At 31.1% G+C, this 27,671-nt stretch overlaps 2 protein-coding genes across 3 annotated transcripts; one reads left to right on the top strand and one right to left on the bottom strand.

The window, feature by feature from the left end:
* On the top strand, window positions 1–16,218 carry LOC127738529 (uncharacterized). Its single transcript, XM_052249813.1, has 9 exons — window positions 1–85; window positions 5,711–5,785; window positions 7,920–7,967; window positions 8,800–8,854; window positions 10,442–10,531; window positions 11,446–11,509; window positions 12,143–12,209; window positions 13,411–13,528; window positions 15,231–16,218. The coding sequence occupies exons 1-9, from the start codon at window positions 34–36 to the stop codon at window positions 15,325–15,327; spliced, it is 666 nt and encodes a 221-aa protein (XP_052105773.1). The 5' UTR covers window positions 1–33; the 3' UTR covers window positions 15,328–16,218.
* On the bottom strand, window positions 16,081–27,671 carry LOC127738528 (EF-hand domain-containing family member C2-like). 2 transcript variants are annotated; one of them, XM_052249811.1, is made up of 11 exons: window positions 27,541–27,671; window positions 25,720–25,755; window positions 24,626–24,965; window positions 24,174–24,397; window positions 23,064–23,420; window positions 21,150–21,288; window positions 20,021–20,329; window positions 19,515–19,711; window positions 18,622–18,953; window positions 17,330–17,422; window positions 16,081–16,512 (listed from the first exon to the last, which is right to left on the bottom strand). In XM_052249811.1, the coding sequence occupies exons 1-11, from the start codon at window positions 27,580–27,582 to the stop codon at window positions 16,308–16,310; spliced, it is 2,274 nt and encodes a 757-aa protein (XP_052105771.1). In that variant the 5' UTR covers window positions 27,583–27,671; the 3' UTR covers window positions 16,081–16,307. The 2 variants fall into 2 exon arrangements, with proteins under 2 accessions (XP_052105771.1, XP_052105772.1); XM_052249812.1 differs by lacking the exon at window positions 25,720–25,755.

Raw genomic sequence — 27,671 nt, 5'->3', positions numbered from 1 at the left:
TTCAATACAAAAATCGTCTGCATTTCTTTGGAAATGTCTTTTAAAGTAGAAACACTATTAGCCAGCCTCAAGGAAATACAACAAGGTCTGAAGTACACAATTATATAGAAAATAATGACGAAAAAGGCAAATTACACTTTGAAAAATTTCATGATAGGAGCATCTGAAAAAAACCAGCCCAAAAACATGATGAGTCTAGCTTCTTTTCGTCTTGTTTGTAGGCTTTTCCATCCTAATTCAATTACACTTGATCTATTTCTATGTCTGCTGGTTACATATTGAGCAGCTCGTCTTTGTAATTTTCAATTTTATCTATGTGGTTTTGCTAGTATGATTCCCATACTGTCGTGGCGTATAAGTCCATTTGCGGTCTTACTAATATTTTATCAGTCTTCACAATAGACTTTTGAATCTAAAGACGAAGCTTAATTTTAAGAAAATTTTAGTTAATTATATTGGCATATGGAGATGATTTTTACAGGCCCGACAGAAGTTCTACAAGCCTGGGCTGGTGGGCCTGTGGATGAGCGCAAAGACTGCTTTATAGGCATGCTCTTATGTGGATTTTGAGCTGATGTATTCGATGTAAGAAACCAATGCTTCGGCTGGCTTTTCCTGTGATGTTGTTTATGTGTTCTCCCCAATCTAAATTATTTGCAATGGTGCAGCCTAGATTTAGTTGATGTTTCATGCTCCAGAGTATGGCCGTGGAGTTTGTAGTCCCACTTGATTGGATTTTTCTTTTTTGTTACTGTGAGGATACTGCATTTTCAGGGTGGAACTCCATTTAAAGGCATTTTCCAAAGTTTTTCCCATTTTGCCAGTTTGTCCAGGTCTTCTTGGAGTTTGTGGCAGTCGTTGTTTGAGGAAATGGTCAAATAAACAACAGTGTCATCCGCAAAAAGTCTCACTGTTGAGTGTAGGCCTTCTGGTAGGTAGTTTATGTAAAAAAGAAAGAGACTGGGTCCTAAGACTGATCTTTGAGGTACTCCGGATTCTGCTTTCACTTTGTCTGATGTTTCACCTTCAACAACTACTACTTTGGTTCTGTTGGTGAGAAATTCTTTTATCCATGCATTTTTTGTTTTACTTCGAATGCCATAATGGTGTAGTTTATGGAGGAGTAAACTGTGGGACACCTTGTCAAAAGCTTTTGAAAAGTCCAGTATAAGCAGATCTGATTGTTTTCCATTCTGCAGATTTTTTATGATATCATCGATACATTCAAGGAGTTGTGTTTCGCATGATCTTTTACTCCTGAAGCCATATGTTGTAGAGGGTATAGGATGTTATTTACCTCTGCATGTTTCATGATGTTACTGGTGACTATATGTTCTATTATTTTGCAACAGATACATGTTAATGATATTGGCCTATAGTTAGCTGGTACGTATTTCTGGCCTTTCTTATATGCCGGAGTGACATTTGCAGTTCGCCAGTCATTTGATATCATACCTTTCTCCATTGAAAAATTGTAAATGATGGTTAAGATTGGAGCAATTTCACTGGCTAGTTCTTTTAATATCATTGGTTTGATGTTGTCTGGTCCAGCAGCCTTGTGTGGTTTTAGATTTTTCAGTTGTTTTTCCACTCCATTGTTAGTGATGTTTATTTGTTCGCTGACTGGATAGTTTTCTGGTAGGTCTGTCATGAGTTTTTTCTTTTCAAAATCTCTTTTACTGATGGGACATGCTGCGGAGAAGACTGATTGGAATTGATTGTTTAGTATATATTTGCTTTGTTTATTGGATCAGTTTCGAATTTCCCATTTCTTCTAAGTGGTGCTACTCCATTTTTATCACTTTTCTTGTGTTCGATATATTGTCCAGCAATTTTTTGTTGGTGAACGGATGTCCTCATGATCTTCTGGAGTTATTATGTCTTCTATATATTTCCAATAGGCTTGTCTTGATTTTCTTTAGATGGTTTGTTTCAGTTGTTTAAATCTTTTAATATCAGTAGCATGGTTTGATTTCTTTTTCTTTTTATAGGCTCTGCATGTCTCTTTGCCTCATATCTTTTGCAGATATACAAATATGCTGGAAATTGTACATATGAAGGCTCTCATTTGGATGCAAATTTGTTGAGAGTTGGAAGCTTCTTAATGATGATTTAGGAAAAATCCAGAAAATAAAAAACTGAAATTGTCATCGTGGTCTGTTGTAGTCCTAATACTAGTAATAGGAGGCAGGTACATGTACCTGTGAAAGAAGACGAGGTATACATTTTTTGAATACTGATTTTTTGCAAAATTTAAACTACAGAAAACTGTTCGAAGGCCATCAATTTTTTTCCATTAAACAAATTATGACATAAAAAAATCACTTATGAATATTTAAAAGCAATCCGTAACTTTGAGATACCCTTCATCATTGGCTTCAATACTGAGGGCTGGACAATAAATACCTCTTTATCAAATTGCAAAACAGTTTATTTCTAGCATAATTTCTATCAAATTGCAAAAAAGAGCAGCAAGATTTGTTCATAATAACTACTCAGACCGAACACCTGGCTGTGTAACACACATGGTTAAACAATTACAGTGGGAAAGCCTGGAAGAACGTAGGAAAACCAACAGACTATGTATGCTATTTAAAATCCAGCACGGGCTAATCGATATAGATAGACAACAATATCTAATACCCAACGACAGCCGGACCAGAGGTATAGGCCGCTTCTACCAAGAGAGAACAAAAACCGACACCTATGGACAGTCATTCTTCCCAAAGACCATCAGGGATTGGAATCAACTTCCAGCTAAAACAACATCGACTGACTCGATAGAGGGATTCAGAGCTGCTCTGAAAGCAGGATCTGGAAGGAAGTAAACAGCATAGCGTGTACATAATTTTAATTGTAAATTGGCGAACGTTTTAAATGTAAATAACCTTGAGAAGACTTGTTGCCTTGCCCGGCACTGCGCTAAGTTTTCGCGGGACCATACACATTCAAAATGAATTCGGTTCCTTACTTGGAAGAAGAAGAAGAAGAAGAAATTGCAAAATCGTTAATTCCTAGCATAATTTCATGTTAAAAAAGAAACTGAAATAGGGAATTAACATTTTCGGTGTTGGTCCTGTTGTTAGGAATTTTATTTATGGCATCATTTTCAATGTAAAATAAAGAAATGCTATCTTCAGTTACACTGAACTGCGGTCAAGCTTAGCGAAAGGTCGTGCAACATAATCAGTCAAACAAACTTTATTAGATTAACTCGTTAAGGAACGATCGTTTTCATTGGTCAATTCAAACCTTCGACCTCACACCTGCGAAAATAGAACACGCGTACTATAAAGCTGAATGGACTGATCAGTATTCACGTAGCCGGTCAAGGTCGTTAAAAACTTCCATCGTCGTATTCCCGAACATGATTGTGTTCTTGATTATCGCATGGCAATTCTAGCTTTTATACATGTGCATGTAAAATTTTAAACTTTAATCTTAACAGTCACGTCGAAATATTTAATTCAACTGTCTCCTCTCAATTGGTCCTGGATTAAGGGAGCTACCATTTTATTTTGATTGGGGGTGAAGGACTTGGATGAAACATTTTGTCCTTCATTTTTTTTAGTTGTTATCTCTGTCCTGTCTTTCTATTTTTCAGTCTGTTAGGTCCTGACTATATTTATTCGTTTATCCTGATTTTTTACATAAATCGTCATCCTGCCTTTTTTTTGTCAAGTTGCTCACCCTGCCTTATCTTTTATGCAATGGACTTGATGAATTAACGTTGTACTTGAAATGAAACCGTACTTAACTACAAAAATAACCAAATTACATACTAAAGATATTGCTCGATTTTTATAGTAAATGGGTTTGTGTTATAAACTGTCATGTTCATTATTCATATTCTTTCATAAGTTTTAGGATAGTGTGATTTTTTTTGTGATTTAGTTTACTTGATTTTGAAAAAAAATCCCGAAATTCTAAGTAAATTCAGAACATGTAACCAGCCATGCTTTGTTTAGAGAAAAAATGGAGATGGCAAACCATGGCACAGTGGAAGGAAATGTACTTTATAAACTCCAGCGATATACTTTCTTAATTTATAATTAACTGTTTTGCTATCCTCAGTTGAAAATTATATATTGTAAATATTTAAATAGTTGCATAGAAAACAATCAGTTTTAAACAGTGTGGTTATTCACTAAATGTATTGATAAAAGGTGACTCCATTTTTGTACATACTTTTACAGTAGTCATCCTTAATTTCTTAATATTTCGTTTATAAGTTTATCATACATGTATGATTTTGTATTTCATTTTAATACGCACGCATGCCACACGTTACTTTGGCGGATTGTTCAACAATGTTATGCAAAGCTCTATTCTTACGGTATGAAATTAAAGGATAAATTTTCAACCAATCAAAATCGAAAACAGTACATTTATATAGTTCCTTATAAACTACGACATTTCTCACAAGTATTTATTTATTTTTTAGTTCCACACATGCAAAAATAAAATCTTCGCCGATGAAACATTTCAAACCTTTTTACACCAACATGCCTTCACTGAATTCATTTGAATTTCGTGGTGACCATGATAGTACATTGCATAGTACATCTATATTCACGTGCACACATGGTACGATCTTTCGGGGACAATTTGCTCGTTTATGACACATCATTTCTGAAGAACAAACGCTTAGCTTCTTTATTTTCGTTTTATAGCATGAAAACAATAAAAGAGGAATGTGCAACCCATCATAAATTTGAAATGGATCAGTATTATGAGATCCTTATTATAAGTAACTACGACATTGTCTGGATAATAACCTAGCGTCAATATGAAAAAAATTAAAGTGGTTCATACATTCATCCGTATAAAAGCGGCACATGTATTTTATTTTATCCTTATATTTTTCATAGTGCGGTACAAGTGCTGCATGCATAAAGAATATTACTTAACACAAATTATTAGTATAATATTTCGACCTCACTATTTGAAATTCACAAAATACTTATTTAATTATTTCGACCAAAAATCATTGTTTTTTACGTTCGTAGTAACGTAGTACATTCCATTGTCGGTCACCTGTGTCAATTCACGTGCACACAACAATTGTTGTTGTATTTAAATCTTTCGGCCAATGAAGTGAGACGTTACAAGTTGTTTGTTTGTGATACGCCAGAATGTTATCAATGAATTATCAATCGCTAAACTTGACTGCATTTCAGTGTAACAGTTTATTTCATATTGAAATATTATTTAATTAAAACTATACTATAATAAATTATATACCTTAAACGATGAAAAATACCAAATTGGCTTATTATTATTCCTTGTGCATCAGAGGATACAAAAATCTGCTTGATTAGGTGAGTTTCCCCAAAAAACTCTTTTTGTCTGCTATAAAATCGTATGTTGAAAAGCACTATATTTATTTTAATACATTCACAGACAGACTAAATTCAAAACTATTCGTCCTCATATTGCCATTCATGCTTCTTTTTGGTAATCAGATATACAAGTTTGCGAGAAATCGTATGACTTACAACATAGCAGCGTTTATCAACAGAACAGGAACAGGGTAATGCAAAATGTTGATGGTTTAAAATTGTCCTACTGGACATCAGTCAGTGAGCAATAACTCAGTCTTATCCATGTTTTCATGCTAATAAAGTTGTCATCTAAATGGGAATCTCACTTTTTGTTGCATATGATAGCAAGCTACAATTCCAAATAAGATTTATTTGATACATTTCAGAAAAGAGTTATTTAGAACAAAAGTTGAATGAAAGAAGAAACAGGAGAAGACAACTGGAACAAGAACTAGAAAGTGGTAACTGCTAATGAATTATATTATGCAATTTAAAATGATATTTAACAGACAATAGTGGTCCATTTTAATATTTTTTGTTGCAATAAAATATTATAAATCTTATGAAAAGTAAAAAGAAATGTTTGTAATAATCATACTTTCACTTCTTCAATTAAAGATTAATGTCTTTGCATTGCTGCTGAAAATATGAATTTACAAGTAAGCGATTTTGTATACAATCGTTAAATACAACTAAAAACTTCAATTAGAAAAGTGATTGCCTGTTTATAAATTTATAAATTATAAAGAAACTAAGGTTTCAACTCCCTCAGGCAAAATTGGCCTTAGATGGATTTGGCTATTTTTTTTTTAGGTCCTTTTTGGTTTATAGCTCCTCAGCGTTTTTGGTCCTTATACTCCTTGGCTTTCAAATATTCGGCTTTGAGCATTCCTGATGAAGGTGAATCCAGAAAAGCGCTTCGTACGCATGAAATTTATAGTGTGTTGTTTTCATATTTTAGACATCAATGAGATAGCAACACAAAAAATAAAAAACATCTTAAGGCCAACTGAACACATATAATCATGATAATATATACATGTCATGAACACTTTTTTTTTTTATATAAATACAGTGTGATGTTTAGAGAATAACTGTTAACATTATTGAAAGCATCTTCATGGTAGAAACAGTATGTTTATATATTTTACTAGTATTACTATTGTTTTTATTCCCTTTAATCCCATGTATTTACACACTATCATAAGTCTTAAACAAATTGATTTAGTCGTATTATGTGTAGTATACCATAATATGGTATAATATCTGAGGTCTAAACTCCTGACCAAAATTTCCCAATCTGATGATCTGAGTTTTACAACCTATCACATTTATGGCATATTGAAGTTCAGTCAAAAGAAAAGTGTCTTTCAAGATATGAACTCTACAATGTTAAAATGTTAACAAAATACTGAAATATGACCATCAAAAGTAATATTTATTCAGAAATATTTATCAGCCTTTAAAAACTCACAACTATCGAGACTTAGATATTATGTTTTTTAATGTTAATGGTAAGAAAATATTTGTGGTAATGAATTTGCACACAGTGTTTAGAACTTTAGACTGAAGAAACAAATCTCGAGTTTGATGTTGAACTGTAGTATTAGTATGTTACTTTGTATTGAAAAATATATACAGTGATTTAAGTTTGTTTCAAAATCATACTGTACCTTGTTAAAATAATAAAGCCAAATACAAATGATGAACTATTTAAATGTTTTTCTGAATGTCTGTTTTGGTGAACTTGTGTTGCTAGCCTACTTTCTCTGACAGTAACATTACACTACTCAGTTTCATTGTTTGCGATTTGGCTGCTAACAATAATATGTAACATATGTGTTGGTAAGGGACATCACCCTTGTCAAAATGTCCCTTACTTATCACTGCTTATAGATGTTAAGGCTGGGGACCAATCACTTTGAAGGAATCACTGGTGCAGTACATATGCTTCAAACATACCTTGATTAAGGAAGCATAAAGAATTTGACCAGTCATATAGTTTCTCCTTAAATGGAGTATATAGATTTTTTTCAAACTAAAAAGTAATTTTTGTAGCAGAGTTTGCGAAATCATTTTATCCTGGAGGTCCTTGAAGAAAATCTGCAGGTCCTTACAATTGTTTGGAATGCATAATACCAAAATTGTGTTGCTTTTGCAAAATGTTGGTGGTCAAAACCTACAGATAACCACTTTTTGAGAACTTTGTTGGTGTCAAAAATAGACCTTGCAAATTTTGATTGATTCTCAAACCTATAATTCAAATATTTATGTACTGTAAACTCAGAAATTATTGCGAGGTTTTTACTATTACTAATAATACGAATGGGTGAGTAATGCAATAATAAGAACTCACAGTCTGATATCTGTATAAACATTTTCCTGAATTGCAATAATTGATCTCACATTTTTGTCCATTCTTCCAAATTACAATAATAAATGCATGCAATAATTTCTGAATTTACAGTATTCTTTATCAGCCAATGGCTCTTCTCTTATGATTAAAAATTAGCTCTGCCTTTATTCTCATACTTTATCAGTGTTTATTTGTTTTTGTTTAAGGTATTCCTAAACATTTTGTTATTTTAATTTCAGTCAATGGAAAGTATTTGCAGATTAAAGATGTCCACACAAAAATGAATGGTAATTATAAATATAAATATCGAGTTCCAGTAATTGGGTGATGTCACAGATTTATGTAAAATGTTGCATTAAACTTCTGCATGTTAAACTGGGAAACATGGTTTTCAATTTCAAGTCTTTTAATGTGTTCATATATAGTGAAAAATTTCTAAAATTATGTTTTATTGCTTTATGGTATAAAGTGTTAGGTCTATATTGGTTCTTTTGGATATCCTAAAAAGCCAAAAATAAATGTAGAAATCAGATTATGAAATGTCTTAAGTCTTATCATATGTAAGAGCATTTTGTCATACAGGCAGTATTTTCTCAGATTTTTCTTACACATGTATAAAAAAACAACTTTTATATATTCTTGGAAAAAGGGAGTACTCATGACTATTTTTAAACATTTCTTAGGTAGAAAAATACATAGATCAAGGTAACAGTGCTTTAGTAGTGGTCTTCACTTTTACAGTGCATGAAATTTGAATACTGTGGATTCCTTTATTTTTGTGTGTACCAATTTATGTATAGTTTCCGTAAAAAAATCTGCTTTCAAAGATACTTTTGATTTTCAGGTTTAAGAATAATCTGCATACATGTTTGTAGGAAATTTGTTTTTCATTGAAGATTTGAATTCTTTGTTTGCCTATACCTATGAAGTCAATGAAATTACCAAGAACAATGAACGATAATGAATCCACAGTATCTAAATATAAGACATTCTTTTTTAAAGAACATCTAGAGAACGATTCTGTCCTTACTTGATTATATTATTAATTATTTATAGTAATATGCATTTTAGCTTGTACTTATAGATATGAAAGTCTTGACATGTTGTTTTCTGTTGTAGAAACCTTGAAAGTTGCACAGCACAAAGTTTCTCAGACGCAAAGTCTTGCTGATAGGTAATATTAATGAAGTGTATGTATGAGTCATGAAAAAAAAAGACCACACACTTCAAACACAAAAATCTTGGAGCAAAGTTGGAAAGAAATCATGGGTATATGTTGTATACTGTGAAAGTACTTTTATTCGTGGCTATCAATTTTCGTGGTTTGAGCAAAAGTTACATGTTCGTGGGTTCTTAAATTCGTGGATTTTAGTTTTCTGACAAAAAAATTGAGTGAAGAATTTGAAGCCATCAGAAACGAAGATTCTTGAAAATAAATTATTCGTTGTTTTATAACGATTTGCGGGACATTGCAAATTAGGTGTCCATTTTCACTTACTTGATTGTCATTCATTACTGACAACAATTATCAAATTTTAAAAAAAAATTGTTTCGGAAACAAGCTGATTTATCTATGCTTACAAATTGTCTCGGAATTGTTGTCGGAAATTGTTAAGTTAACACCTGTAATCAGAAGTGATGACACTAATTAACCCGAGATCAAATAATCAACAGATTAACGATCATAAAAGGAGGTAATTGGGCAATAAACATGTCACTTTAAGAACACAGTTACATAAAAAAATATGCTACAAATGTACTTTGAATTGTAGAATTTATTCTTATGAAATAAGAAAGCAATCCAAATATGAAATTATTTTTTATGTATCTGAATCATGAGGAGATAACATGAACACATATCATCACTGGAAGTCTGACGTTCATCAATCAAAACAAATTTTTCATGACAATTAAAAGGTAAAAAGGCGTACAGTTTAGGTTCTTTAAAGATTAAATGGTAAAACCCTGTCTGAAGATGTACAAAAATGTATATAGTTCATAGTGCGTTTACCGATATTCGATGTATTCTCTAGATTATATGCCGTATCAATGTAGTCAAACCTAAATCGTGTACATGGATCGTTCCTTATCTTGTTTTGGAAAACAGTTGTTATATTTCGTTGGAAACTTAAATTCGTGGATGAAACCATCCAAGAAAACCACGAAAATTGGTACCCCACGAATAAAAGTACTTTCACAGTATATATATGTTGAAATAAGGCATGGCAGGACAAATCTTCACATGCAGAAGAGAACATGTTAGATAATTGTTTCACTGATTTTATACTGATTTTAATCTTATTTTTGCTAAATTAGGTTGGGGTTTTCAATACAAAACATTGACTTAGCCATTTATACTTATATAAGTTTGTTTATCTGCAACTCTGTGAAAATGTCTTGACAGAAATCCATAAAAGCTTGAACAGAATCTTCTTCAGGATATGAAGTTGTGTACCTGTTATTTTATTTTTGATTTGAGTGATTTTTAGGGTTTTCCATAACAGACTATAAATTTAGCCGTTTCTAATTAATACATTATTTATAGACAGCAGACACCACAGGCATGACAGGTCTTCCTTGGAAAACTAACTAATTTTTTATCATGTTACAATGAAATCCAAAATTTAGCATACTCCTAGCTATGATTATTTGCAGCAAAGAGATTGTGATACCTTAAAGGTTCTCAAGTGAGTTTTTATAGATTACTCACTTAAAGGATAGCCTCATATTGAAACTAAATTGTCTACATTTTTACTTTTAGTTTGGATGATAGGAATGAGTATTACAAGAAGAGTATAGAAGATTTGAACCAGAAATTAAATGTTGAGAAAAAGGAGCAAATTGAAGAAGTGTAAGCTGGATAAATTAATGACATTCCCATTATTCTGAAAGATTTTTTATAAAATTTTAATCAGTTTTCATGCATTGATTTACAGACTAATGTTTTGATTTTGAATTAAGAAAAAAAAGAATAAAAAAATAACTAAGAATCATCTTTGCTTTGATAGATTGATTGATTGATATTTGATGTTTAACACCACTTTCAGCCCTTTTGGCTATATCCTGGCGGCCATTTTTTATTGATTGAGGAAGAGAACCACTGACTTTTGGTAGAAAAACTGGCAGTCCTTGTCAATTGAGATCATATTTGAATGAACTTGCCATGTGCTGGTGCATTGAGAGAATAAACTATCAGGATACAGCAAAAAACTATGTGATATTGTGTACATTATATTCCATTTGAAATCATCTTTTTATTTTTTTTATTGAATAAAAATTTAAACTTTCCCTAAAACATTTATACAAAGTACAAAGAAAATGCAGTAGGAAACATTATAATTAACTTTAGTGCTGTAATATATATTATATCATCCAATTGTCTGTAAACATTTTCATACTCATTTTTCAAGCTAAGTATTCTGTTTTCATGTTGAAGTTCTCTGTAAGGTCAGGAAATATGCCATACCACTATTCTGCAATGCTGTCAAAGTAAATCAATATCTGTTCAAGTAAATTATCTTCATGTGTGATGCAATAGCTTCCACTTTTCAATCTGATTGTGTCATTTCAATGACAACAATTAGTGTTATTCTAAGTGAACAACTTTGTTTTTGGTAAAAACATACTTAAACTGGATATGTATTGAGTTATGAAATTTTGGCCTGACTTATATAACTGAATTCTTTTCAATAATTCAATAATATGGCAAGCTGTACAATTTTAAATCCATGTGATATAATATATTTTTTTATATATTTTGTTCAGGACACAGTTTGAAGAGAATTTGTCACATGTGTCTGATAACTTATGCTCAGCAAGAACAGTATTTGTAAGTTTATAATGGAATGGCAGAAACTGTATGCACCTTCACAAAATGTACTGTGTGTGCCAAGATTCCTGAAAAGTTGTATTTCCAATAACACAAACAGATATACAAATTGTCATTGTATATTTACCTTTCTCCAAATTGTTAATATGTTTATAGTTTTAGGGTTTAACAAGATCAAATGAGTATCTATTTCTGTATATACACACTGTCATTCAACAGAAATAGGATATTTATGAATATTTGCTTTGTTTTTCAAGTGTGGAACTCATTCTCTTATTCATAAAGTATACTTAAATGTGAATGATTAGAAGAATTTTTAACCATCATCCTCATCAATCTTTTGATTATATCTCAAACACATGTTTACATTTTGAATATACGGTGGAAAAAATGAAATTGACAAAAATATTTGACAATATAACAAACTGCACCATCAACAGAAACTAAGAAATCCTACAGATGCAATGCTGTGTTGTAATGAATTTTTACACCTTTTGTTGGGCTACATTAAAATTTACATGCATATTATTTTCTTTGAGTTTGCATATGCAAGTTTATAGCAGTATAGAATTTGTTTAGTAATATTTTATAAATGAAGATAGTTGAAAGATGATTTTATATCTTTTTATACAGACAGATGAAAATTTACAGAATTGTTTGACTGAGGCAGAGAATATAGAAAAGAAACTTCATGAAAGAGGTATATAATGCATGAAGTTAACATAAAAGGTTCTTAACCCTTAGACATTCTATTGTCATATTGACATGATTGAAATCGAACAAAATTATGAAGTAATTGAACTAATACATACATAATCAAGCCATGTTTTTCAGCTTACTGTAAACTAATTTATTTTTGGATATGATTCTTTACAAAATAATGTACTTGACTTTCACTAGTAGAAAAATAGCGTGAATATAAATTTTCCAGAATATATCAACTTTTGAATCTGCTTTAAATATGAATACAAAATTTAATTACCTCAAAGATTATGATAAATAGCTAAATGCAAAAAAAAACCATCATTATCCTAAAAAATAATTTGGTTTACTTTTATATTTAATGCCTCAGAAAGAGAAGCATATTGTTTTGGGATATATGTTTTTGTAATCTTCATTTGTCAATATGATACTGTAAGCATCAGCCTCCTGACTTTACATACCATACAGTCACTTGTATGTGCTTACGAATCACACACTTGCATGTTTGAAATGGTTGATTTCTTTACATTAACTGAGAGATATTAGCCAGTTTTGAAGCACAAATGCAGTTTATTTGTGAGGATTTTCAATTATTTTAAGAAATTTATATTATTTTGTCATATGCTTTAATACAACTTTTATTACAAATGAACAGAATTTTTTGATTTGTAAGGGGAGATAACTCTGATAATTCTGTTTTGTTATGTAGGGAAAAACAACCCCATTTTTGCTTTATATCTTCTGAATGCATTTAATAATAGTTTTCTTTTCATATTTCAAGTCAAAACTCTATCATTCAGTTTTCTTTCTAGTAATGCCACTAGATGTAATGTTAAGAAAACAACAATTAACCAGTCAAACTAATCTGACACATACTAGTACTTTAATGTCTGCACATAATCCTTTGAAAAATTTTGCACAACCTTTCCCTTGAAAACAAGTATGGCTAGAAGTAAGTCTTTGAAGCTCTGTTAATTTAAATGTTTTTGAAACATCATGCTTCTTTGAGAGCAATAATGCGGTGTTTCTAATGCCAAATTTACCAGTATGATTTTTTTTGTATTATTTGATTTGAGAGATAAGGATTTTTTTTACAATTGTTGTATAAAAATAATTTATCAGTGATCTATTACTTGGCATATGATACAAACAGCATTAAGAGAAAATTAAAATAGGATGATTCTATATTTATCTTGCAGTGATTAGTTACCAGAACAGTTTACTAGGAATGGAGGCAGAATTTGACAAACTGAAAATAAATCCAAAACAAGAACCATATTACAGTGATATACCTGTTGAATTAAGAAGAGATATGTGGTAAGCTTTAGTATTTTTGACCAGAGACTGCAGGTTATATATCATTTCTGCATAGATACAATAGTCACCAAAATGTTATTCATACAGAATTCAATGCAGTACCTGGAGTGGTCATCATTTGGGTTGATTTTGCAACTGTCATTAAAGTACAAAAACAAAAATGTGACAACATTAAATGCACAAAAAAAAATTGTAAATGTATTCAACTGTTAAAGGCATATTTATCAGAGTGTTCACCTGTACACAACACCAGTTCTAATGCCTAAAACACCAAAAGGATCACAATTTTGAAATAAGGTATCATCTCAGTCTGATTACTTACCAATGTCACTTAGATATGGATTTTAGTCTTTACATCATCTGTTATATTTAGGTGTGTTAATCTGGTATAAAAATAGACATACATATAACTTTTTATCCAGAGATATGTCTTCACTGCTATGAACAAAATGAAATACAGAAATGAAATTTTTATACTGTGAATGCATGAGAGTGGACTTCTTCAACTTGGTTGGTAAGAAAACTGAACATAGAACACTGTAATTATATCTTGATCTTAAAATTTCCTGAAGCACAACATAATAAGCCTCATATTAATCTTGAAATAGCACTTTATACATCAATGGTCAATTATAAGCAGTTCTTCATACTACACAAGAACCACCTCGATCCCTGGCTGGTTCAAACCAAAGACTTGAATGTTGGTATTGTTGCTTCTCTGCAAGGCACACAGCATTTAGGAGTAAGAGCAAATACTGGTCATCTTGGAGTCAGAATAATGTGTCTGGGAAGAGTGACATGTCTTGTTGTTGGCTGTTACCTCATGAACTATCATGTTAACATATTTGACTCTGTGTGTTGGTCTAGTAGAAAGCAGGGTCTATATTCATATCACGTTATCATGTTTTTGTACTAGATATGCATTTTCCTTGCCATTTGGCGTTTAACAGCCACCATTCATCAATTGTACTACATTTAATATCCGATATTTGAACAATGTAGAACTTCCAAATTTCCTGATACACACAGTAGGTTGAGCCTCATATTCTTTTGAAACTGAAATACAGGGATACTTAAGCTACAGCATACCAAATATCCATTGTTTAATATGAGTACTTCTTTAAATGCAAACCTAATTTAATAGAAAATGTAACATCTGAATAAAGGAAAAAATTATATCACTCCAAAACATAACTCAGGCTCTGAGCCTCATAGTCTGCAATCAAAAGAAAAAGATGAATACTGATTCAACATCATAATATACACCAATAGCATATTTATATATTTTCATAAAAAACCTAATCAGAAAACTAAATGGTTAAAGTTGACAAAATTTCAGTCACTGGGGCATGGCAGAGGGATAATTAATCATGCACTGCATGCAGTTCACTTTGATACAAAAATTACATTGATGCTAATGCAACTAAATTAATGAGCAGACCGACTGAAACATGACCAAAGGATTGTTTCTGTGCTGCTCTCCATAATCTAGCTGTTTAAACAAATTTCCATTTTGATTTTAAGATTGTTTTATGTTTTATTATTATTTGTTTGGTGGACTTCCTTTAAGTAACAATAAGAAATACATAGATCTAGACGTTGTACAGAAAGACAAATTTAAAGGTGATTTCTATAAACACAAGAGCAACTACTTGTTTACAAAGGTATGAAATGATTTATGTCATCTTAATCATTTTTACAGGTTGTTTTTCCAAGATGAACATCACAAAGCAACCAAGTGCTTACAAGATATTCAAGGACAAATTGATAGTGCTAATCAGCTGATAGAAGCCATCTGATTTTGGTTGATTTGAGTTCATGAGTATTTATATATATATATATATATGTAACTGAGACAGTGAAAACTTTCCAAAGGAATTTGTTTATTCATCTTGATTTTTTGGAAACTACAATAAATTTGTAATATTTTCATGAAATAAACAATAAGGGAAATATCAGGTAGTCAGAAGACCACAACATGCTTAAAATTTCCAATAATTCTGATCCATACTTCTTGGAACTTTCTTTAATTTCTTACAAACATTTTTGGAAGAGCCAAAGGCTATTTCATCATGTTCATTGTTCAGAATCACATTTACCATTATGTGTTCAATGTTGAAATAGTTTGTATGGATGCACAACCAATTATTTAGAGTATGATTCATCAGTACCATTTAGATGGAAAAGCTCTTAAATATCTTAAATATCTTATAAGTAATAAATATAGTAAACTGGAGATACACAATTGTAAATCTAGTTAAACCAAAGGTTTCATGGACTCAATAAATAACTATAGAGAATAATCATCAATTAATTTGCATTTGTAGGTTCTATATATTTAAAGAAAATCTGTATATTCCAAAATGTTTTAATACCAGTTTCAGTTTACAGATAATAAATATATATTTTTTAATATGTGTGTGTATATCAGAAAGGATTTTATTTCCTCTTTTTAGTGGATATCTGCTATTGGTAACCTGGATTTGTCTATTATAATTTTAAATTCATGTACTGCCATTTTCACTCAAATAAATTAAAAAACAACCAACTAAATCATTATACATTATTCTTTTATAAATAGTTTTCATATATTTTGTACAAATTCATTTTGTTTTGTGACCACAAGTCTAGTCTCTATTTATTGTTGTTATTTTATCATGTTTGTTGATTATTAAAATTGTTTTCTGTTCGGTCATTTTCCATTTTTCAATCAACAAAACTAAAAACACATATCACAGATACTTCAAATTTAAAATTGATATTTAAAAAGTGTCTTTTTTTATGATGATTTTCCGAAAAAGTCTTCTAACAACACATTGTAACAGATTCTGGATACAGATATTTTGTTGCTCTGATTGGTTCCTTGCCACTGAGAATCATCAACGATTGGCTGATATTGCATTGGTGGAACTGGTGCATCACGCCAGTTCATTTGATTGATAAGAGCTGCATACTGCACTTCACCACGTTCATTGGCTGGTGTCCTGCAAGATAATAGATGATTATGTTACTACTGGTGACAAATTGGTAATATTAATCATTTGCACAATAATAAGATAATTATAAAATTTCTTGTGAATTATCTCCCTTAGACCTGTTGCTGATGGATTTCAAATCCGACTTTTCATCCAGCTTGCTAGTCATAGTACTATATACATTGCTTATCAGTTATTAGTTTATAACATGAAATATAAAATAAGGAGATATATAAGACAACTATCCACCAGAGACCAAATGACATTGATATTAGTATTAAACTATCATGGCTTTCAATAATAAAGCAAAACCCATACCCCATACCAAGCTCTGAAAAGCCCCAACATGACAAAATGTAAAGTAATTCAAATGAGAAAGATTGGAATAGGGTCTGATATGAACAAAAAATCTGTAGCATATATTTTAGGTTTAGGAAACTGTGACTGCTTATTTTTGCAATTCCATTAATCAGTATTGTAGAATGATCTGCAACTTCTACATCTGTATTGCATTGATATACAATGTAAAAATTAAATTTTGATGATGCATAGATTTATGTGTGACATTGTGTGTGCATGAAGACTGAATACTGAAGCACTTGCTTTACTGCATTGAAGTACGATGTAAACCGGAGTGTTTTGTCGTCATACGCTTGATGTAAAATATATCAATAGAGATTTTTTTCTTTAAGCTAACTTTTATCAAATTTAAATTTGAATGACCAAACAACAAATTGTCAGTGTTGTTGGATGACAAGATGTATATTTTACTTATAAGTGATCAGCTTCATGTATTCCCTAGGTGCCTGAAATCAAAAGTACTTACATAGCAATTCCTGCTCTTAGTAAGTCATCTGGCAGTGGTACATGGTGGGCATGCAAAACAGTTCTTACTGTTTCAGGATCCAGGAAACCTTGTCTGAAAATAAATAATTTCATATTAATACTGAACTAGAAATCTAAATAAATTTCCGAAAGTCTGAATAAGGTTGAGTATTGAGAAAAGAAAAAAAGGAAAAGAAATACATGTGTATCATTCTTTTCAATAGCGGTTTTAATTATAAAAATAAATGTCATTTCTATTTTACATCTTCTCTTTAAAATACCTGCCTTTAAAGGAATTAATCTGTACTGAATAGAAGAAATTGCCTAAATTTTTTGTATGAAATGAGTGATGAGTGACAGATCCAAGGTTAATGGTTGACTCATTTTATCAAATAACGGGTAAGTCTGGTATTAAAACATTGCCTCTTTTTTTTGAGAGGCACCAGGTTCTCAAATGAGGTTTTATTGCATTTTGGAAGCTCAAATATTTTCAAACTAAATTTTATGTGATTAAAAGGAGATGTTGAGTATTTGTCAATGAGACAGAAACAAACAAAAAAAAATGCAAAGAAGGCATTTAGAGGGCAATAGTTGGCCATACTGTTACCTTAACAAGTAGATGTCTATGTTGGTTTAATTTTTGGATTGCTATCTAATTGACATAAATTTATTCCACATCATTAATTCTGTCATAATTTCTGTTTTTTATAAGTATAAATTGGTAAATTCCCTCAGACTGATTGAGTTATGTTGTAAACCAAAAACCCCCTTATTTCTATATTCCCCTGATTGGGATATCATATAACAATCTTATATGTTCATAGGATGTAAATAAAATTGATTTTTTTGAAATAATGATTTAGTAAGAAAGCAGAAAAAGAAGGCCTGAACATTTTTATCAATTGTCAATCAAAGGTACACTATGAGTCTCTAATTTAAAAGTTAAATTTAATAGGATTTTAAAATCTATTGATTGTTTGTTTCACTTTTCTCCTTCCTGACCAATATTTATGAATGTTCATGGTTTGTACAATTGAGGTCATTTTCAGTCAGATTGAAGCTTTCAGAAATATGCCAGTGGATTTAAAATAGATGTGTATTAATACACATGAAATAACCCCTTATCAACTTATGATTATACATGTATATAATAGTTAAACCAATAATAATATAACTGTTTCTGTTGCACTAAAGTTAAATGGCAGCTTCAAAAAGAATTTTGTTTTGTTTGACAATAATGAGGGTGTGGATGGGGGTTTACAAAATAGAGAATAATTGCCATAATATACTTACTTTCCCTGATCATGTTGTTGGCAGTCTTCAATCAATTTTGAAAAACCTTCATAGTTTCTCTTCCTTAATTGTTCTTGTATAATTGCAAATAATTTCCTAGAATCAATTGCATCTTCCGATGGTCTCTCACTGTAGAATCGGGCTAGTGTCATGATCTCCTGATCAGTTAATGATGAATCTACCTGTTTCAACAGTGATACAAATTGGTCATAACCTAGAACTCCAGAACCCTCAGGGTCATTCCTCATGAAGAAAGATTTCACTTCATCTTTGTTCTTTCCTACAGAACCTCGTAATCTGTTTATTATTGATTCTATATTTGCTTTTGGAAACTGAAAAAGAGAATGTTTACCTGTTAAAGCATTTTATTAAATGTTTTGACAAAATATGTAAAACAGGCAGCATTTATTTTAATTTCAATGTGACAGCAATCCGACAACACAAGCCCCCCACCAAAAAAATCAAATTTAAAAATGCAATACCAAGGTTAAACAATTTTTTCAGCATGCCTTGCTATAGGTTACCTGTGATTCGCCTAAGAGTTATAGCAATATGAAGAGAGCAAGGGATTCTCCCAACACAAAGCATCACTTTTAACATGCCCTTCCAACCAGATATTGTTGCATATTTATACATACTATACACCCCCTCAGCACAAGTCTTACTGTCAAATGGGAGAAGAGTAAAGTTGACCATATTTCTATAACCCAACCAAATTGCTGTTTATTAGCCCTCCAGTGAAAGTCTCCATCACCTGTATCCTCCATGCACTTTTATATACTAGTACATTGTATGATACTTCTTCCTTAATATTCCTTATACTGGATTTTTCGATTTTGTTTCAGCACATATATTTGGAATTTAATATTGCAAAACAGATTAAAATTTATTACCTCATGAGGACAGCCTTCCATATATCTAAATGCATATTCATCAGCATCAATGAGTAAAAATACATGGCTATTGAATATAACTCTAGCTCCAACAAACAAGTCAGAACTAAGATAGTATTCTGACATTTGTGTACTGTATAAGGGTTGTTCTGGCTTCTTAACTCTTGTTCTTTCCAGGAACTTTCCACCAATTATACCTGAAAATAGGATAAATGTAAACATGAAGTACATACATTCTAAACACTCAAAACCAGTTACTAGCACAGATTATTGAAAAGTTGATGTAAAGAACAAAATTGATTAGTTTTTAAAAATATCATTTTACAATGACTAATATGTGTTTAAATGGTCAACATTCACAAAAGCATAATTATTATTACAAATGTTTGGTTTATTTTTTCACAATTGATGGAAACTTTCCATTTTTCTGAAATTTAATTGATTAAATTTCTTATTCAAAATTTTTTCCAAATAACATGAAAACCAATACTCTGACAATTCCTCACCTGAGTTCCTTACTGGTGGTTCAAAGACAAGAATAGTATCATCTGACAAGAAATAAGATATGATAAATCTTCTATCTTGATCTATTGGCTTGGAGGTGTCCATTCTAGCCAAGAATCTAAGAACGTTGCTGTCTAAACCACGACGATCTTTCTCCATGAATTTGATGAAGTCCCGTTTTGGTGGTTTAGGCAACAGACCCATACATGAACATAACGAATCCTCTTCACTTCCCCATCCATTGTATGGTGGCCACTGACGTTCTACACCTCCATATCCTCCCTTCTTATAACTAACTGTATTGAAGTCCTCTAAGAAAAAAAAGGTACAAAATCATCATTATTTACTGAAAAAAGTAAAAGTTGATTTTCTACTGGATATTATATCAAGACTTTTCAACATAAATTTTCTATACACCAACATATTTAAACTTATGTACTGTAATTGCTGTGTGAAGCTGTCAATTTTCAATCATACATTGTGCTTTATGACTAAATACATGTTTTGTCATTTCCCAATAATTTTAAGTTCTACATTTCTATGTTTAATTTTATAATACATACATCTCAATTCACTGTTTGAGAACATAAAGGATTATGGGTAATCTCATTCTTCCCATAAATTGAAAATAACGGCACATCATTGGCTGAATTTCCATATTTTAGGACGTTTTTATAACCAATCACGTTTTGGTGTACGCCTTTGAAAATGTTACCTAGAATGCATTTGATTCTGAAACAGTGAATTTGTGTTATATACATGTAAGTTTGTTGATGGAATTATTCTGTTGTCATAAATGACCTTTTTGGCAATGAACTGATCAGATTTCACTCTAGTATTCATTTGACAATAACAGATGAGTAATTTTCAAAAAAAAATTGCCAAATGATGGCTTTTATCCTACCCCTGCTTTATACTTTCTGACATACTATATATTTGTTGAACAAAACAATAAGTAAAAGAGTCTATAAAAATATTTTCAAACAACTTTTGAGTAATTTACAACTAATTTTATTGTCAATGCATTCAACATATAATCATCTTTTCAATATGGGAGATAACTCCATTTGCAATTTGTTTTGTTTTAATTAAAGTAACAAGCTGTATATTATATTCTTTAAACATAATTACCAATGCCAAATTTGGTTCTGTAATATTCTTTTGTGAAGTCATCTAAATCACAAATAATATACTTCCTTCCCCAGACATTCAACACAGAGCCTAATGTTAGATCACTGTCCTTATAGAAATCTGTGCGAACAGCTCCAGTCTGAAACAAATATATATACAATACATTGTAATGACAGAAGTTTAAGAATAGACAGATCTAGTGTACATGTATGAACGTTAAATTTTGTGATAGAACATTGCATAATTTTGAAATATAAAATTAAATTTTACCCTTAGTTTACATTTAACTAAATGATAATTACATGTAATAATAAAGAGCTGCGCCATGAGCGCATGATACGCCTGTCGCCTTTTCAAAGAATAAAGTAATAAAGTTCCATAACTCCTCAATGTTATATCATTTCAAAGAATAAAGTAATAAAGTTCCATAACTCCTTAATGTTATATCAGAAATTTATAAAAAACCTAAAGGGAGGTTATTTTAATAGATATAAAACAGTCACCAAAGTTTCATGAAAACTGCTCAAAGCATTCTTGAGTTATTGTCCGAAAACTGGAAACCCCCCCCCCTTTTATGAATAAAATCCAATAACTCGGAAACATAAAGTCTAAAATTTATAAAAATCAAAAGGGAGCTTACGTCAATAGATATAAACAATTCACCAAAGTTTCACAAAAACTGCTGAAAGCATTTTTGAGTTATTGTCTGAAAACTCGATCGAAAATCACCCTTTTTGTCGAGCCTTCGACTTTTGTCGAAAAAGCGAGACATAGCGATCCTACATTCCGTCGGCGTCGTCGTCGTCGGCGGCGTCCACAAATATTCACTCTGTGGTTAAAGTTTTTGAAATTTTAATAACTTTCTTAAACTATCCTGGATTTCTACCAAACTTGGACAGAAGCTTGTTTATGATCATAAGATTATATTCAAAAGTAAATTTTGTAAAAAAAAAATTCCATTTTTTCCGTATTTTACTTATAAATGGACTTAGTTTTTCTGCCAGGAAACATTACATTCACTCTGTGGTTAAAGTTTTTGAAATTTTAATAACTTTCTTAAACTATCCTGGATTTCTACCAAACTTGGAAAGAAGCTTGTTTATGATCATAAGATAGTATCCAGAAGTAAATTTTTTTAAAAAAAAATTCCATTTTTTCCGTATTTTACTTATAAATGGACTTAGTTTTTCTGCCAGTTAACATTACATTCACTCTGTGGTTAAAGTTTTTAAAATTTTAACAACTTTCTTAAACTATCCTGGATTTGTACTACACTTGGACAGAAGCTTATTTATGATCATAAGATAGTATCTAGAAGAAAATTTTGATAAAAATATGTTCCATTTTTGCCGTATTTTACTTATAAATGGACTTAGTTTTTCTTCCAGTTAACTTTACTTACAGTCTGCAGTTAAAGTTTTAAAAACATTTATTAGATTCAAAAACCATCCTGGATTTTTACCAAACTTGGACAGAAGCTACTTACAATCAAAAGATAGTATAGAGAGGAATATTTTTATTAATTTTTTTCCTCATTTTTGTTGAGCCTGCAATTAACAGCAAAAGTAGGCGAGACACTGGGTTCCGCGGAACCCTTACGAATTTTTTAATGAAAAGGAGCTAATGTCAATAGATATAAACAATTCACCAAAGTTTCATGCAAATTGGTTAAAGCGTTTTTGAGTTATTGTCCGACATGTTGACGACGGACGGACAGACGGGCAACAGTATTCCATAATATGTCCTGTAAACAGGCGTTTAAAAAAGAACTTTAAATTTGACTTCCTTTAAAATTTCAATGGTAACTTTTATTAAATTTTACTTTCCTTATTCAGGAATTTTCAGGAATCAGAACCTAGAACTCATTTAGCCAATTAGTCACTCAAAAATTCAAAGCCTGAAATTAAAAATTACCTTCAGACTGTCTAGAATGTATCTTCCTCCATGACCAGTTGGACCAAATACATTAAGTACTGTTCTGTCTGTAATTTCTCCAGGTTGTCTGAGAGATTCAATATTCTTTGGCAATTTTCCTCGTTTGAGAAACATGGGTGCAGCATCTCTACCAGAATTTGGTGAGATTACCTCCCTTATTTCAATTGTATCATCAGCCAAGAAGTAATGTAGGACCATTTCTCTGGGATCACCAAACATAGAATCAGTATCATCCCAGTAACAGAAGAAGCGCAGAACCTGTCGATCATGGTCAAGGAATTGTTTGAGAGTGTCATGTTTTTCATATGGTCTTAGAGCTTGCATGCTTTCATCCATCTGTAAAGAAAAACATATTTATTGTTTCATCAAGGTGGTCAGATTTATAATAAAACAAACCTTACAAAGCTTGCAAAATAAAACTTAAACTTTAGTTTAAAATTACATCAAAAACGGGTCAAAAACTTTATACACCCACTTCTTCCTAGGGAGGGGCATAAAAAAACCAATAACAACAACAAAACACAGAATTCAACTTTTTATCCTCCTACATTTGTAAATATTTTGTTGAAATTAAATTATTTCATTATCTTTGTTAATATTATACTATCCTACACAGATATTCAATAAAATGTTTTTCAAAAGCTTATAACAATTTCATGCATTTATCTTGTATAAAGAAAGAGAGATTTTGGTAACACTATGAATTTCCACTTACAAAAGAGAGACCCTCTGTATTTTTTCTTTGATTTGTGAAATCAATTAGAAAATCTAATTAATAAACTTTAAAAATGATAAAAAAAAAAGGCCTACATGTATGTGACTTTAAATGCTTTAATTCTTTGCAAAGATAGGGTAACTATAAAGCAAGTTTATCTATTACCAACTTGAGCAGATATTTGATAATGAAAAAAAATGAAAATAACTTTCCATAAATTTGTTACATACTAAGGGCTTTCTGGAATTACCCGAATCAGGATGGCTCATACATTTGAATCTTAAAAATTGAAATCAAAGGTTGTGCAACTACATAACCACATGAAAAGCTATATGATAAAAAAGAGTTCATATCTTCATGTGATATAAACTTACAGATTTTCTGTACTTTGTGTATGGATCTGCTGGATTTTCATCAGGAACATTCACTTTCACACCAAGTTTTCTCAGGAAATTTCTTGTAAATTCATCACAATTTGTGATTTTGAATACTTTAGAATAGAGGCTAATTTCTTTTCCTACATTAAAGTCCTCTATGGTGTAGAATTCATCATCATTTGGTGGTGGTTTAGGTACCCTGTGTCTTCGGATGAGTGTTCCTTTTATAAAAACAAGTATTGAGATACATTATGGTTTGAACAATTAAAGTTGAGATTGTTGAATTAGAACTTTTTTTAATCATTATGTTAAGTATGATCTGCAATCTTTTTTAATTTTTTTTGTTATCTCCTTCTCTCTTAAAGACTTTTCTCTGGACTTGCAAAATTTTCTAACAAAAAAATAAAAACAAACTTTTCGAACAGCCTTCTTTTACATTTGTTTTTTACCTTGTGGAATTTGACTGTTCTTTGTTCTTGGCTCAATGACCTGGATAGAATCATCTTCAAGGTAGAAGTAAATTTTACAGTTTCGGACTCTGAATTGTTCTTCACGCTTCTCATGCACAGCTTCTTGGAAAAAAGCATCAAAGCACATGACCTGTCTATCAAATGCTACCCAGGCCGGTAAATTGGAACCATTTCCTCTTGGGAACACACTACTCCTTGGTTTGACCTTTTGTCCCCTAAGAAGTTCACCTCCAATTCCTGGCCTTTCCTCCCCAACCATCATAGTCACATCATTTTTGGTATCAAAGTGATGCGACAAGTGGTATTTTGTTTTACCAAGCTGAAAAAGTCAAATCTTCTATTAAACTTTAATCTATTAAAAGTTAAGCAAGTAATCGAGAAAACTGGAAGAATTAAAGTTCAGGACTAAATCTTATACATGTAGCTATAAAAGAGATATGATAACTGGTTAATCTAAACAAAAATTCAAGAGTTAAAGAAGAGGAAAGGTCAATGATGAGACTTGAAAGCCTTTAATTTTCTTAATGGCTTGTCACTTTACAGAAAATGACAAAAGCATAATCATTAATGACCAATTTTAATAAATGATGACACCATTGACACATGTATGGGTTCTGTTTATCATGTTCATTACATGAACATATCCTGATAACAGAAATATGACTACATTTTTTAAATTGAAAAAAAAAATCATTTAATCATGTTTTAAATATAATCATGGATTAAAAAAACTACATTGTACATGCAATACATGAATATCATTGTATAAAATTATAATTGTTAGTTTTTGCATGCAAAAAGCACTTAAAAATTCCTCTGTCACTGTTCATGCTGCTTCTCTGTAGTTTTAATTCTAAATGGTAGAACTAATAAATAAATCATAAACATTTTTGCAGTTTCAATGAAACATTATGTATTTTTTTTTCTATGTCTGTTCTGAAAAAAAAACTAATACATTATTACAGATAAATGTTAACAAAATACTTTAAATAGCTTTTTCATGCCAAGTGCTGCTGAAATATATATTTGTGAACATTCCATTTTCTAATCATCTAGTCTCACTTTACCCTTACCAATACATCCATCATCTTTTGTCTATGCTTTATATCCTAAATGGAATCAGTTTAAAACATATATAAAACATAAAACAAACTTGGCTACTAATAAGCTTAATGGTATCTATCCTGGTGTTCACATTTCAATTTCCTGATAAAATCTTTTGAATCATTTTATTATGAACGGTGCTCTTTAACATTTCATTTCCTACAATTTTGAGCCATAAATCAGATCTAAACTGAATTTGGCTAACCCAGTATTCTTTGGAAAGAGGAACACCCCTTAATGGACCAAAAGATTTTGAAATCATGTCCTATAAAGGACACATTAGCTACAAATGTATTGAAAGACTGGATTTTTATTTTAAACCCACATCTCATCTTTCCAATCACACTAGGGTGAATGATGTCCCTTGAGAGAATTCAAGTATCTGGGTTTTTTTTTTAAAGAACTTTACAATAACAGTTTTCTAAAATTTCAGTGAAAAATCTGATCTAAAGTAAAGCCATACACTTGTATTATTGTAGTTAAATTGTAATATTTGGAACAAGACAATTTCAGCGGTCAAAATTTGTTCCCTGAGCAAGACTTGTGGAGCACAGGTGGTTACCATTTGTGTTTCCTGTAGTTATCATTTAAGGTAAGTCTGAGATTAGCATTATATATTTGATTATTAAAATATTTACGTATATATAAATCATGTATATTTTACATAAAATAAGGACATTGAAGGGAAATATGAACTTCATCTGTTTAAGCTTTTCTCGTAGAAGTACACTTGATACAGGCCTGTATCAAGTGTACTTCAGCAAAAAGAATGAAATTTTATATTTTCAACATTGCACATGTACATCAATCCAATTAAAATTAGATCTCTGCAATTGTTCACTTTTTTTTGCTTGATTGCTGTGAAAAAGTATGCATGGTGGACTGAATTGTATTTGGAAGAAGTAGGATTAATGACTTCAAGGAAATGGTTCTCTCTGAGGGACAATTGTTGCTATTGAGTCTTCTTTTCTTGAATGAATGTGAATATTGGTCTGATTATTGTATACATCTGTGAGCAGCTTAAATTGCAGACTGGATATGGCCTTCTTTTACTTTAGGGTTAGGGTTTGTTCTAGGTTGGGTTTTAGAAATAGAGGTTAGGTTCAGGTTTATTATAGCTCTATATTACTTGGGACTGGAAGTAAAAGAAGGTTCAAAACTTTATAATACGAACAGTCCAATTTCCAGTTCATTTTTGTGAACTTTAAACCTGAGGTCAATATACACAATCTTCCAATGTAATGTATTTTCCCTGAAAATTTAGATCATGTCACAAAGCAAATATCTTCACATCACAATGTCCTATCATGTTTTTCCTCAGATGACCCCTGATCAACCAGGGCAGTTCATTCACAACACTGAAATTGGAAAGTCCTCTATCTGCACATGTCGTTTTTAAACAAATGACTTTTACTGTGACATCTTACATAAGCATCACTACATCTAAAACGTACAGGAAAATATATGAATTTGAAAGTTATCTATGGAGGTTGAGGTGTTAAGCCCATGATGAACTTCAGCACCCCAAATCTTTAGTTGAGACACCTCTTGACTAGATGCTACTGCATAATGTTCACGGTCAAAACGATTACACATCAAATTCATATGTTTGTATTTATAATGATGACATAGGTGAACATATCAAAACAACTTAAGTGAGAGAAAATACAACCAGTTTTATGACATGTGTACATGTATGATGACTGATGTAGCAACGATATATACATTGTCGCCTTTCAAACCTAAAATAATCGTTTTCCTTAGACGAAAAGTCAATATAAGTCACTTACATTTTTGTTAAATGAATTTCCTGGAAGAAATGGCAGTGCCATGTTGTCAGTTTACCGTCTAAAGTCTTTGTAAACTGTTTATTCACCAACCACAACACTTGCAACCAACACAGACCGATGTTAGTTTATCT

Source organism: Mytilus californianus, unplaced genomic scaffold (genome assembly GCF_021869535.1).
Source record: "Mytilus californianus isolate M0D057914Y unplaced genomic scaffold, xbMytCali1.0.p SCAF_4, whole genome shotgun sequence".
Lineage (NCBI taxonomy): Eukaryota > Metazoa > Mollusca > Bivalvia > Mytilida > Mytilidae > Mytilus > Mytilus californianus.
Note: the sequence above shows the minus strand (reverse complement) of the source record. Positions and strands in the feature narration are given on the sequence as shown.

What these genes read in the sequence shown, in the direction of transcription:
- LOC127738528 (XM_052249811.1), bottom strand. Translation starts at nt 27,582, where the DNA reads ATGGCACTGCCATTTCTTCCAGGAAATTCATTTAACAAAAAT. An exon ending in AAAAGATGATGGATGTATTG is followed by an intron (nt 24,966 to 25,719) that starts GTAAGGGTAAAG and finishes TGACTTTTTCAG; the next exon opens with CTTGGTAAAACAAAATACCA. An exon ending in CAACAACATGATCAGGGAAA is followed by an intron (nt 17,423 to 18,621) that starts GTAAGTATATTA and finishes ATTTATTTTCAG; the next exon opens with ACAAGGTTTCCTGGATCCTG.
- LOC127738529 (XM_052249813.1), top strand. Translation starts at nt 34, where the DNA reads ATGTCTTTTAAAGTAGAAACACTATTAGCCAGCCTCAAGGAAATACAA. An exon ending in TGTCCACACAAAAATGAATG is followed by an intron (nt 7,968 to 8,799) that starts GTAATTATAAAT and finishes TTTCTGTTGTAG; the next exon opens with AAACCTTGAAAGTTGCACAG. An exon ending in GAATTAAGAAGAGATATGTG is followed by an intron (nt 13,529 to 15,230) that starts GTAAGCTTTAGT and finishes TCATTTTTACAG; the next exon opens with GTTGTTTTTCCAAGATGAAC.